At 34.8% G+C, this 13797-nt stretch overlaps 1 protein-coding gene across 1 annotated transcript in view; it reads left to right on the top strand.

The window, feature by feature from the left end:
* The window catches only part of LOC144353989 (phosphatidylinositol 3,4,5-trisphosphate 5-phosphatase 2A-like), a 49730-nt gene that overhangs the window by 12603 nt on the left and 23330 nt on the right, over positions 1-13797 (top strand). The window contains exons 9-15 of the mRNA XM_085501975.1: positions 188-282; positions 614-716; positions 2263-2459; positions 3214-3331; positions 4720-4816; positions 5180-5315; positions 5862-5964. Coding sequence (XP_085358101.1) covers positions 188-282; positions 614-716; positions 2263-2459; positions 3214-3331; positions 4720-4816; positions 5180-5315; positions 5862-5964 — 849 coding nt within the window. The remainder of the gene's footprint in view (positions 1-187; positions 283-613; positions 717-2262; positions 2460-3213; positions 3332-4719; positions 4817-5179; positions 5316-5861; positions 5965-13797) is intronic.

Here is a 13797-nt window from a genome sequence, read left to right as displayed (position 1 = left end):
TTCTATTGACACTTTTAATTGCAACTAAAATTACCTAGTCCGTACATATTACAAATTGTGCACAAACTTTGATGTTTGAACTAATGCAACATTGTAATACAAACCATGTTCAATAATAGGATTTTATCAGATTTTACATGTAAACCATCAAACTATAAAATGACTCTCATTCTTCTCTTATGTATAGTTTTGCAGCTAATAAAATCTAGGGCTACAAATACCAAGTTAACAATCAAACTGGCTGCATCCAAGCAAAAGGAGTTTATATTTGAAGATATGAGGGTAGGTAATCTGGTATCAAGTAGTATGCAGTGAAGCATTGCTTTTGAAAAGCAAGTCCTCTCCACAGGGGATGTCACTGATTTGACCATGACTTGTCTAACTCAGTGCCCGGGGTACTCAGCTCAGCTTTTAGAGGGGTGGGTGCTTGGCCAAGCACTCCCTTGAAAAATTATGCATATGACAATTTTAGTTTACCATGTGCCAGATTAGGGAAAATGTTAAGTCTCTTTCGGAAAAATAAAATTGCAAAATTAGTTTCACTCTTGGTGCCAATTTCCTTCTAAGGTTTATTGAAGTACAAAACACAGTATTTTTGTTATTCTAATTTCAGAAAAGAGAGACATTTTGTCAGTTAGTACAGCAGATGAAAAATATGCATTCTCATAGCAGTGAGATTGATCAGATATCTGTCTATATTGGGTCATGGAATATGGGTGAGTTACAGCAACCTGAGTAACTTATATATGATAAATTTCAAACATTTGTCCCCCATTTGGACACAGTCTGAAAGTGGGATTTACATTTTGACCTCTGTGCGTCCGTCCGTCCGTGTGTACTTGGATTGCTATATGTTGCGAGGACAAAAATACAGATATATAGCTACTTCCGAGGACATACACACCTTCCGAGGACCTTTTTCATAGTCCTCGGAAAACATAATTTATATTAATAGTTAATTCGATTATTAATACGTTTTGCATAGCTTAGGTTTAGTATCGGGGGAAGGTATGGTTCACGTTATAATAATATTAATATAATTATACCATACCTTACCCCAATACTAAACCTAAGCTTCGCAAACATTTCTATGTTCAGTCACGGGATATTCAACTCTTGTTTAATTAAACTTAATTAAAATGCAATTCTCCATTGTATTCCATTGTAATTGAGTTTAATTAAACTCCAATTAAAACGCAACCCTATATAGGAATGCGTTTTAATCGAGTTCATATCGCAACTATATTAAAAGTTAATTCAACTATATTAAAAGTTAATCCAATGAAGTCCTCGGAACATATAGCAATACAAGTATGTGTGTGTGTGTGTGTGTGTGGGGGGGGGGGGGTGTGTCTCCACCTGTATCTTGAACATTGCCTGGTTCAATCACATTCAAACTTCACAACTGCATCAAATATCTCAGCACCATATGCAAGTCTCTTCTTAACATGATTTGATTCACGATTGCTGAATAGTGGTCATTTTTGTGCATTTTTATATTAAAATCAAGCATTTCTGCCTTTCCGGATACGGATCTCGGCTGTGTATGTACGAATATGTTTCAAACTTGGTTCATACATTGGACATTATGCAGTCTTGAGCAAGTCATTTTGTTTTTCAGATAGGATCATTTTGCTTTACTGAATACTGTTCCAGAGTCATATTTCTGACATGCTATGACCAATCCTGTTTAAACTTTATATGTATGTCATACATCACTACACACATGCACATGTAATTTTTAGTAATCAGTTTCAAGATGGCCAAATAGCAGCCATATTAATGTTGAAAATTCATCAAAATCAAGCATTTTTGCACTTTCTGGTCTGAATCTCAATCATGCATATAGATTTTGTTCAAATCTGTTATGTACATTGCACTTCGTTTGTCCGATCGGACTCAAAATGGCGACTGTTGGCCATTATGTTTCTGAGTGAATGCAGTTTTGGAGGCATATCTGGCATTTTCTGACTGTTCAAGCTTTATATATTTCTTAAACTTGAGAACTCACAAGAACTCTGATCTATTATGCAATTAAAAATGTCAAATTGAACTGAGGTTCATCTATTGTCAAAAAAATATATTGATCCAGCAGGCAATTAATGCAGTTTTTGTTTATTTGAGCATCCATTAGAAATGTGGAACATTAATTGTATATTTCTATATACATAATTCGTAATTTTAGTAAATGAATCAGGTATTTTAAATTCAGTTTTTCATATCATTGTAAAATCCAACTCAATTACCTTTGATTTATTTTAGGTGATGCTGTTCCATCAGGTTCATTGCGTTCCTGGTTGCAAAGTGAAGGCTCCGGAAAATCATTAGATTCCTCTTTTGTTATGATGCCGCATGACTTGTACGCTTTTGGCACACAGGAGAGTGCCATGTCTGAAAGAGACTGGGTAAACAAGTTGAAGAGAGAATTGGAATTAGCTGTCAATTTGGAGTTAAAAACAGTAAGTCTTTGTGGAGCATGGAGCATATTTTGTCATGTCCAGTATCCTTACTTTTCTTGTCTTATGTTTTGAAAGTTTCATAACTAAAAGATAATTACTGTGAACAAAAAATCAACCCAACCAGCAGCACTGCAATACAGCTGACTGACTGTAAACAAAATAGCAATGTTGATAGTTGAAATGAAACAGTTATGGTAAACTGATATCAATATTACTATTTTATTAACAAAACAGTGAACTATAATGCAATGTGCTGATTGGGTTGCTTTTTCGTTCACAGTATAAGTACAAATTTATTAATACTTTCACAATATTCACTGGTTTGTTACATATTGTGTTCACGTAAAACTAAAATTAAATGCAGCCATATATTCAAACTGTTTATTCTGTTTCTAAAATCTTCTTCATTAAGATGAATTTTAGCTTTGATTGAAAATATTTTCAGTGTGATCCATATCTCAAGACAATTTTTTAGTTGTAATTCAAATTAAACATGCAAATTTATTATAGTGGGTGCCAAAATGAAAAACGCTATCTACCTATTAATATTTTTTGAACGTTCTTAGCAATGTTTGTTATTGCACTGTTCCAAGGGGCATTGATAGGGAGATGATACTGACCAAAGATGTGTTCACTGTGTAGGACTGTTTCTATGCTAGAATATTCCTTGAGACATTTAATAATTTATCTGAACATTTAATTCATGTATGTCCTCTGAGTCACCTAATTTCTGTATACATGTATATGATTTCAGGTGGCAGTGTGTTCATTATGGCATATTCGGCTGGTGGTACTGGTCAAACCTGAACACATTCATAGAATAAGTCATGTAGAACAATCCACTGTTAAAACAGGCATTGCAAATGCTTTTGGTAAGTCTGAATCATCTTCTACGTGTAATAGGAACTATTTGGCACAACAGTAATACAGATAATAAATATTTTTAGCTCTGTTGTCGACTTTGTCAAGCGGAGCTTATCATATGAGTGATTATTCGTCATCTGCATCAACTTTTTACTGTTTGACTACAAGCCTGATTTTTTTGTTACATGGTATATATGTATCTTAGATAGACCTCTATTAGATTTGTTCATTTCATGTAGATATCTCTAATTCTGATGAATATTTTTGTCATTTTTTGGTAAAAAGTGATATTTTTGACTTCTTGTTAAAAACCGTAAGTCTGATTATTATACATATATACTACGTTCACACGACAGCATTTTATCAGAGCCCTACGGCTCTAGCCAGCTTTAGCCAAAAAAAATGGCTGTGTATACACGTTCAACTCGAGCCGACTCGAGACAAGTTCGGCTCTAATAAACCCTCAGGGTTGAACTCCAATAGGGTTGAGCCCCGACATGGCCCTGACCGTGTATACGTAGAGACCAACTATGGATCTTGACAAAGAGGTATACAAGATAAATTAGAGATAATCTCCTGTTAATCGGTGGGAGGAGCAGCAGTTCGGCTTCGCTAGAATACTGCCGTGTGAACATAGCAATAGATACCTCAGGTGGACTTCTCTCAGTATTGTTTATTTTGTGATGATATTTCAATTCTTTAATTGAAATGTGCATTGCTAACAATGAAGCTATCTCAGCCGAGATGCTGCTTGTTTTTCTTGACCTGATTCAAAATGGCTGACTCGTATTGTTTTTGTAAAACCATTTGAATGCTAGTATATGATTACATCATGACTTTACTCATATGTAATGTACCAAGGATTTATAACATAGGAATATGCAACTTGTGTTATATGCAATGAAGATTCCAATTTGAAATTTGTGAGGTAGTTAGAAAAATTGAAAAACAACGTACACTTCTAGAAATACTAAATGTAAATACTAGTAAGTGTTTCTGCGAAGGAACTGTTAATGTCTTATTCACAAAACATATATCTTGCTCATTTCTGTTTTCACTTGCTATCAAATCTATTCAGGAGTCCACTGCATTCTGTTATGTCACTTGTTAAAAATATGTCTACTTGATGCCACATGACATGTGTTCTTACCAATCACAGCATGCCTGACAACAGTGTGAAGTGATAAAACTAAATACAATAGTCTGGTTGTGGGCGTAGATACATGAACAAGAAATAGGTTTCCTTTCACATATCACAGTACATGGATATGCTTGTAAATCTTTATAAATAATTATGATTCTTTGACAATATGTATCATGTGATACTGATTCAAGATAATTGACTGTCATTTACTTTACAGTAGGATAATTTCATTTGTTGCACTTTTGTTTCTAGGCAACAAAGGAGCTGTTGCTATATCACTTCATTTCAATGGAACATCTATGTGTTTTATTAACTGTCATCTAACTTCTGGAATTGAAAAGTGTTCCAGGTGAGGATATTGTAACAGACTGTAATTTTGCAAAAAAGATATTTTCACAAATGTTGCCAGTCAGTGAAAATTGCCAAAAATGAAACTTTAACATTTCTTTGGATTGTCCTCACAAAAGTTTTTAAATTATGAAATTGCTAACATTTAATGATTAGTTTTGCTGTATTTAAACTGCACCAGTTTGTGAGTTTAATTACTTTGGCTTGGGTGTGCTTACTGGAATATATATCAAGTGCTATCTCTCAAATAAATGACATTGTTTGACATCAATTCTTCTTGTAATTGTGATGTAGAACAAACCGCCAGGTTTCTTTAATCACAAGATAGTGATAATATTTTAAATAAATTACTTTTTGCTTTCAGACGAAACCAGAACTTTTTTGATATTTTAAAAGGCTTACAGTTAGGACTCAAAGAACCGTTTGATGTAACAACGGGATTTCAGCATTTATTTTGGTTTGGTGATCTCAATTATAGACTTCAGGATGCTAAAGTTCAGGTATTGGATTGCTATATTGTGTATGAAAAAAAAGACTATTTATTCAAACTTTCCAATTTTTCCATGCTTTGCTGGTTTGATAACTTCATTTTTTTATTCTACGATATACATAATACAAAAATGTTGCAGTGTCTCATGCAGGTCATACAGTTGTGTGATTTCTGGAAATTTATGGAAATTTATCCAATATTTCTTAGGATGTAGATGGTAGTAATTTGTATTTTCAAGTTTATGTATGATTTGTGACTGCGAAAATAATATTTTCAACTGAAAATCACCTGTAACCAATCTGATCTGCAAACTGGAAAAACAAAATTTTGTGAAGATGAACTTTTTGGTGACTCAAATAAAAATCATAGAAATTGAGCCTGAATGAAAACTAGTGCCAGAGGAAGGAGAAATTGACTTGTAATTTTAAAATCCCCTGTGTTTTTTTTTTATATTGAGAGAGGAAAACACTTATTATTTTTGAAACATTTCACCTTTTCCCAGAGAGATGGGGAACTCAAATCTTGAAATGAATGATCATAATAAATATCATTTCAGGGTATCCTAAGGTTGATTTGTGAAAACAAATTAAACCAACTCTGTGCTGATCATGACCAACTCAAGAAGGAACAAACTGTCCAAAAAGCATTTGCCGGATTTTGTAAGTATACACAAATTTTCTGCATTAATGGATCAGTACGAAGTCAGAATCTCCTTGTTGATAGTGATTTCTCTAATTTACTTCTGGAAGACTATATAGCAATGTTAGCTTTGGTTTTTTCCCTGTCTATTCTGGAAGTCTATATAGCAATTGTACCTTTGGTCATTTTCCTGTATATTCTGGAAGTCTATACAGAAATTGTAGCTTTGGTCTTTTCCCCGTCTATACTGGAAGACTATATAGCAATTGTACCTTTGGTCTTTTTCCTGTCTATTCTGGAAGACTATATAGCAATTGTACCTTTGGTCATTTTCCATGACTATTCTGGAAGACTATATAACAATTGTACCTTTAGTCATTTTCCCTGACTATTCTGGAAGACTATATAACAATTGTACCTTTAGTCATTTTCCTGTCTATTCTGGAAGTCTATACAGAAATTGTAGCTTTGGTCTTTTCTCAGTCTATTCTGGAAGTCTATACAGAAAGTGTAGCTTTGGTCTTTTCCCTGTCTATACTGGAAGACTATATAACAATTGTAGCTTTGGTCTTTTCTCTGTCTATTCTGGAAGACTATATAGCTATTGTAGCTTTGGTCTTTTCCCTGTCTATTCTGGAAGACTATATAGCTATTGTAGCTTTGGTCTTTTCCCTGTCTATACTGGAAGACTACACAGAAATTGTAGCTTTGGTCTTTTCCCTGTCTATTCTGGAAGGCTATACAAAAATTGTAGCTTTGGTCTTTTCTCTGTCTATTCTGGAAGACTATAAAGCAATTGTAGCTTTGGTCTTTTCTGTCTATTCTGGAAGACTATATAGCTATTGTAGCTTTGGTCTTTTCCCCGTCTATTCTGGAAGACTACACAGAAATTGTAGCTTTGGTCCTTTCTCTGTCTATTCTAGAAGACTATACAGAAATTGTAGCTTTGGTCTTTTCCCTGACTATTCTGGAAGACTATATAGCAATTGTACCTTTAGTTATTTTCCTGTCTATTCTGGAAGTCTATACAGAAATTGTAGCTTTGGTCTTTTCTCAGTCTATTCTGGAAGTCTATACAGAAATTGTAGCTTTGGTCTTTTCCCTGTCTATACTGGAAGACTATATAACAATTGTAGCTTTGGTCTTTTCTCTGTCTATTCTGGAAGACTATATAGCTATTGTAGCTTTGGTCTTTTCCCTGTCTATTCTGAAAGACTATATAGCTATTGTAGCTTTGGTCTTTTCTTTGTCTATACTGGAAGACTATACAGAAATTGTAGCTTTGGTCTTTTCCCTGTCTATTCTGGAAGGCTATACACAAATTGTAGCTTTGGTCTTTTCTCTGTCTATTCTGGAAGACTATAAAGCAATTGTAGCTTTGGTCTTTTTCCTGTCTATTCTGGAAGACTATATAGCTATTGTAGCTTTGGTCTTTTCCCTGTCTATTCTGGAAGACTATACAGAAATTGTAGCTTTGGTCCTTTCTCTGTCTATTCTAGAAGACTATACAGAAATTGTAGCTTTGGTCTTTTCCCTGTCTATTCTGGAAGACCATACAGAAATTGTAGCTTTGGTCTTTTCCATGTCTATTCTGGAAGACTATATAAAAATTGTAGCTTTGGTCTTTTCTCTGTCTATTCTGGAAGACTATAAAGCAATTCTAGCTTTGGTCTTTTCTCTGTCTATTCTGGAAGACTATATAACAATTGTAGCTTTGGTCTTTTCTCTGTCTATTCTGGAAGACTATATAGCTATTGTAGCTTTGGTCTTTTCTCTGTCTATTCTGGAAGACTATATAACAATTGTAGCTTTGGTCTTTTCTCTGTCTATTCTGAAAGACTATATAGCTATTGTAGCTTTGGTCTTTTCTCTGTCTATTCTGGAAGACTATATAACAATTGTAGCTTTGGTCTTTTCTCTGTCTATTCTGGAAGACTATATAGCTATTGTAGCTTTGGTCTTTTCTCTGTCTATTCTGGAAGACTATATAACAATTGTAGCTTTGGTCTTTTCTCTGTCTATTCTGAAAGACTATATAGCTATTGTAGCTTTGGTCTTTTCCCTGTCTATTCTGGAAGACTATATAGCTATTGTACCTTTGGTCTTTTCTTTGTCTATTCTGGAAGACTATATAGCTATTGTAGCTTTGGTCTTTTCTCTGTCTATTCTGGAAGACTGTACAGAAATTGTAGCTTTGGTCTTTTCCCTGTCTATTCTGGAAGACCATATAGAAATTGTAGCTTTGGTCTTTTCCCTGTCTATTCTGGAAGACTATATAAAAATTGTAGCTTTGGTCTTTTCTCTGTCTATTCTGGAAGACTATATAACAATTGTAGCTTTGGTCTTTTCCCTGTCTGTTCTGGAAGACTATATCAAAATTGTAGCTTTGGTCTTTTCTCTGTCTATTCTGGAAGACTATATAACAATTGTAGCTTTGGTTTTTTCCCTGTCTATTCTGGAAGACTATAAAGCAATTCTAGCTTTGGTCTTTTCCCTGTCTATTCTGGAAGTCTATACAGAAATTGTAGCTTTGGTCCTTTCTCTGTCTATTCTGGAAGACTGTACAGAAATTGTAGCTTTGGTCTTTTCCCTGTCTATTCTGGAAGACTATATAACAATTGTAGCTTTGGTCTTTTCTCTGTCTATTCTGGAAGTCTATACAGAAATTGTAGCTTTGGTCCTTTCTCTGTCTATTCTGAAAGACTATACAGAAATTGTAGCTTTGGTTTTTTTCCTGTCTATTCTGGAAGACTATATAACATTTCTAGCTTTGGTCTTTTCGCTGTCTATTCTGGAAGTCTATACAGAAATTGTAGCTTTGGTCCTTTCCCTGTCTATACTGGAAGACTATAAAGCAATTGTAGCTTTGGTCTTTTCCCTGTCTATACTGGAAGACTATAAAGCAATTGTAGCTTTGGTCTTTTCTCTGTCTATTCTGGAAGACTATATAACAATTGTAGCTTTGGTCTTTTCCCTGTCTATTCTGGAAGACTATATCAAAATTGTAGCTTTGGTCTTTTCTCTGTCTATTCTGGAAGACTATATAACAATTGTAGCTTTGGTTTTTTCCCTGTCTATTATGGAAGACTACAAAGCAATTCTAGCTTTGGTCTTTTCCCTGTCTATTCTGGAAGTCTATACGGAAATTGTAGCTTTGGTCCTTTCTCTGTCTATTCTGGAAGTCTATACAGAAATTGTAGCTTTGGTCCCTTCCCTGTCTATTCTGAAAGACTATACAGAAATTGTAGCTTTGGTTTTTTTTCCTGTCTATTCTGGAAGACTATATAACATTTCTAGCTTTGGTCTTTTCTCTGTCTATTCTGGAAGTCTATACAGAAATTGTAGCTTTGGTCCTTTCCCTGTCTATACTGGAAGACTATAAAGCAATTGTAGCTTTGGTCTTTTCCCTGTCTATACTGGAAGACTATAAAGCAATTGTAGCTTTGGTCTTTTCTCTGTCTATTCTGAAAGACTATATAACAATTGTAGCTTTGGTCTTTTCCCTGTCTATACTGGAAGACTATAAAGCAATTGTAGCTTTGGTCTTTTCTCTGTCTATTCTGGAAGACTATATAACAATTGTAGCTTTGGTCTTTTCCCTGTCTATTCTGGAAGACTATATCAAAATTGTAGCTTTGGTCTTTTCTCTGTCTATTCTGGAAGACTATATAACAATTGTAGCTTTGGTCTTTTCTCTGTCTATTCTGGAAGACTATATAGCTATTGTAGCTTTGGTCTTTTCTCTGTCTATTCTGGAAGACTATATAACAATTGTAGCTTTGGTCTTTTCTCTGTCTATTCCGGAAGACTATATAGCTATTGTAGCTTTGGTCTTTTCCCTGTCTATTCTGGAAGACTATATAGCTATTTTACCTTTGGTCTTTTCTCTGTCTATTCTGGAAGACTATATAGCTATTGTAGCTTTGGCCTTTTCCCTGTCTATTCTGGAAGACTATATAGCTATTGTACCTTTGGTCTTTTCTCTGTCTATTCTGGAAGACTATAAAGCTATTCTAGCTTTGGTCTTTCCTCTGTCTATTCTGGAAGACTATATAGCTATTGTAGCTTTGGTCTTTTCTCTGTCTATTCTGGAAGACTATATAGCTATTGTACCTTTGGTCTTTTCTCTGTCTATTCTGGAAGACTATAAAGCTATTCTAGCTTTGGTCTTTCCTCTGTCTATTCTGGAAGACTATATAGCTATTGTACCTTTGGTCTTTTCTCTGTCTATTCTGGAAGACTATATAGCTATTGTAGCTTTGGTCTTTTCCCTGTCTATTCTGGAACACTATATAGCTATTGTACCTTTGGTCTTTTCTCTGTCTATTCTGGAAGACTATATAGCTATTGTAGCTTTGGTCTTTTCCCTGTCTATTCTGGAAGACTATATAGCTATTGTACCTTTGGTCTTTTCTCTGTCTATTCTGGAAGACTATAAAGCTATTCTAGCTTTGGTCTTTCCTCTGTCTATTCTGGAAGACTATATAGCTATTGTAGCTTTGGTCTTTTCTCTGTCTATTCTGGAAGACTATATAGCTATTGTACCTTTGGTCTTTTCTCTGTCTATTCTGGAAGACTATAAAGCTATTCTAGCTTTGGTCTTTCCTCTGTCTATTCTGGAAGACTATATAGCTATTGTACCTTTGGTCTTTTCTCTGTCTATTCTGGAAGACTATATAGCTATTGTACCTTTGGTCTTTTCTCTGTCTATTCTGGAAGACTATAAAGCTATTCTAGCTTTGGTCTTTCCTCTGTCTATTCTGGAAGACTATATAGCTATTGTAGCTTTGGTCTTTTCTCTGTCTATTCTGGAAGACCATGCAGAAATTGTAGCTTTGGTCTTTTCCCTGTCTATTCTGGAAGACTATATAAAAATTGTAGCTTTGGTATTTTCACTGTCTATTCTGGAAGACTATAAAGCAATTCTAGCTTTGGTCTTTTCTCTGTCTATTCTGGAAGACTATATAGCTATTGTACCTTTGGTCTTTTCTGTCTATTCTGGAAGACTATATAGCTATTGTAGCTTTGGTCTTTTCTCTGTCTATTCTGGAAGACCATACAGAAATTGTAGCTTTGGTCTTTTCCCTGTCTATTCTGGAAGACTATAAAGCAATTCTAGCTTTGGTCTTTTCCCTGTCTATTCTGGAAGTCTATACAGAAATTGTAGCTTTGGTCTTTTCTCTGTCTATTCTGGAAGTCTATACAGAAATTGTAGATTTGGTCCTTTCTCTGTCTATTCTGAAAGACTATACAGAAATTGTAGCTTTGGTTTTTTTCCTGTCTATTCTGGAAGACTATATAACATTTCTAGCTTTGGTCTTTTCTCTGTCTATTCTGGAGGTCTATACAGAAATTGTAGCTTTGGTCCTTTCCCTGTCTATACTGGAAGACTATAAAGCAATTGTAGCTTTGGTCTTTTCCCTGTCTATACTGGAAGACTATAAAGCAATTGTAGCTTTGGTCTTTTCTCTGTCTATTCTGGAAGACTATATAACAATTGTATCTTTGGTCTTTTCCCTGTCTATTCTGGAAGACTATATCAAAATTGTAGCTTTGGTCTTTTCTCTGTCTATTCTGGAAGACTATATGACAATTGTAGCTTTGGTTTTTTCCCTGTCTATTCTGGAAGACTATAAAGCAATTCTAGCTTTGGTCTTTTCCCTGTCTATTCTAGAAGTCTATACGGAAATTGTAGCTTTGGTCCTTTCTCTGTCTATTCTGGAAGTCTATACAGAAATTGTAGCTTTGGTCCTTTCCCTGTCTATACTGGAAGACTATAAAGCAATTGTAGCTTTGGTCTTTTTCCTGTCTATTCTGGAAGACTATACAGAAATTGTAGTTTTGGTCCTTTCTCTGTCTATTCTGGAAGACTATACAGAAATTGTAGCTTTGGTCTTTTCCCTGTCTATTCTGGAAGACTATATAACAATTGTAGTTTTGGTCTTTTCTCTGTCTATTCTGGAAGACTATAAAGCAATTGTAGCTTTGGTCTTTTCCCAGTCTATACTGGAAGACTATAAAGCAATTGTAGCTTTGGTCTTTTTCCTGTCTATTCTGGAAGACTATACAGAAATTGTAGCTTTGGTCCTTTCTCTGTCTATACTGGAAGACTATATAGCAATTCTAGCTTTGGTCTTTTCCCTGTCTATTCTGGAAGACTATACAGAAATTGTAGCTTTGGTCTTTTCTCTGTCTATTCTGGAAGACTATAAAGCAATTCTAGCTTTGGTCTTTTCTTTGTCTATTCTGGAAGACTATATAGCTATTGTACCTTTGGTCTTTTCTGTCTATTCTGGAAGACTATATAGCTATTGTAGCTTTGGTCTTTTCTCTGTCTATTCTGGAAGACTATACAGAAATTGTAGCTTTGGTCTTTTCCCTGTCTATTCTGGAAGACTATATAACAATTGTAGCTTTGGTCTTTTCTCTGTCTATTCTGGAAGACTATAAAACAATTGTAGCTTTGGTCTTTTCCCTGTCTATTCTGGAAGACTATATAACAATTGTAGCTTTGGTCTTTTCTCTGTCTATTCTGGAAGACTATATAACAATTGTAGCTTTGGTCTTTTCTCTGTCTATTCTGGAAGACTATAAAACAATTGTAGCTTTGGTCTTTTCCCTGTCTTTTCTGGAAGACTATATAACAATTGTAGCTTTGGTCTTTTCTCTGTCTATTCTGGAAGACTATATAACAATTGTAGCTTTGGTTTTTTCCCTGTCTATTATGGAAGACTACAAAGCAATTCTAGCTTTGGTCTTTTCCCTGTCTATTCTGGAAGTCTATACGGAAATTGTAGCTTTGGTCCTTTCTCTGTCTATTCTGGAAGTCTATACAGAAATTGTAGCTTTGGTCCTTTCCCTGTCTATTCTGAAAGACTATACAGAAATTGTAGCTTTGGTTTTTTTTCCTGTCTATTCTGGAAGACTATATAACATTTCTAGCTTTGGTCTTTTCTCTGTCTATTCTGGAAGTCTATACAGAAATTGTAGCTTTGGTCCTTTCCCTGTCTATACTGGAAGACTATAAAGCAATTGTAGCTTTGGTCTTTTCCCTGTCTATACTGGAAGACTATAAAGCAATTGTAGCTTTGGTCTTTTCTCTGTCTATTCTGAAAGACTATATAACAATTGTAGCTTTGGTCTTTTCCCTGTCTATACTGGAAGACTATAAAGCAATTGTAGCTTTGGTCTTTTCTCTGTCTATTCTGGAAGACTATATAACAATTGTAGCTTTGGTCTTTTCCCTGTCTATTCTGGAAGACTATATCAAAATTGTAGCTTTGGTCTTTTCTCTGTCTATTCTGGAAGACTATATAACAATTGTAGCTTTGGTCTTTTCTCTGTCTATTCTGGAAGACTATATAGCTATTGTAGCTTTGGTCTTTTCTCTGTCTATTCTGGAAGACTATATAACAATTGTAGCTTTGGTCTTTTCTCTGTCTATTCCGGAAGACTATATAGCTATTGTAGCTTTGGTCTTTTCCCTGTCTATTCTGGAAGACTATATAGCTATTGTACCTTTGGTCTTTTCTCTGTCTATTCTGGAAGACTATATAGCTATTGTAGCTTTGGTCTTTTCCCTGTCTATTCTGGAAGACTATATAGCTATTGTACCTTTGGTCTTTTCTCTGTCTATTCTGGAAGACTATAAAGCTATTCTAGCTTTGGTCTTTCCTCTGTCTATTCTGGAAGACTATATAGCTATTGTAGCTTTGGTCTTTTCTCTGTCTATTCTGGAAGACTATATAGCTATTGTACCTTTGGTCTTTTCTCTGTCTATTCTGGAAGACTATAAAGCTATTCTAGCTTTGGTCTTTCCTCTGTCTATTCTGGAAGACTATATAGCTATTGTA

This window comes from Saccoglossus kowalevskii, chromosome 1 (genome assembly GCF_978046115.1).
Source record: "Saccoglossus kowalevskii chromosome 1, keSacKowa6.1, whole genome shotgun sequence".
NCBI classification, from domain to species: Eukaryota; Metazoa; Hemichordata; class Enteropneusta; family Harrimaniidae; genus Saccoglossus; species Saccoglossus kowalevskii.
Note: the sequence above shows the minus strand (reverse complement) of the source record. Positions and strands in the feature narration are given on the sequence as shown.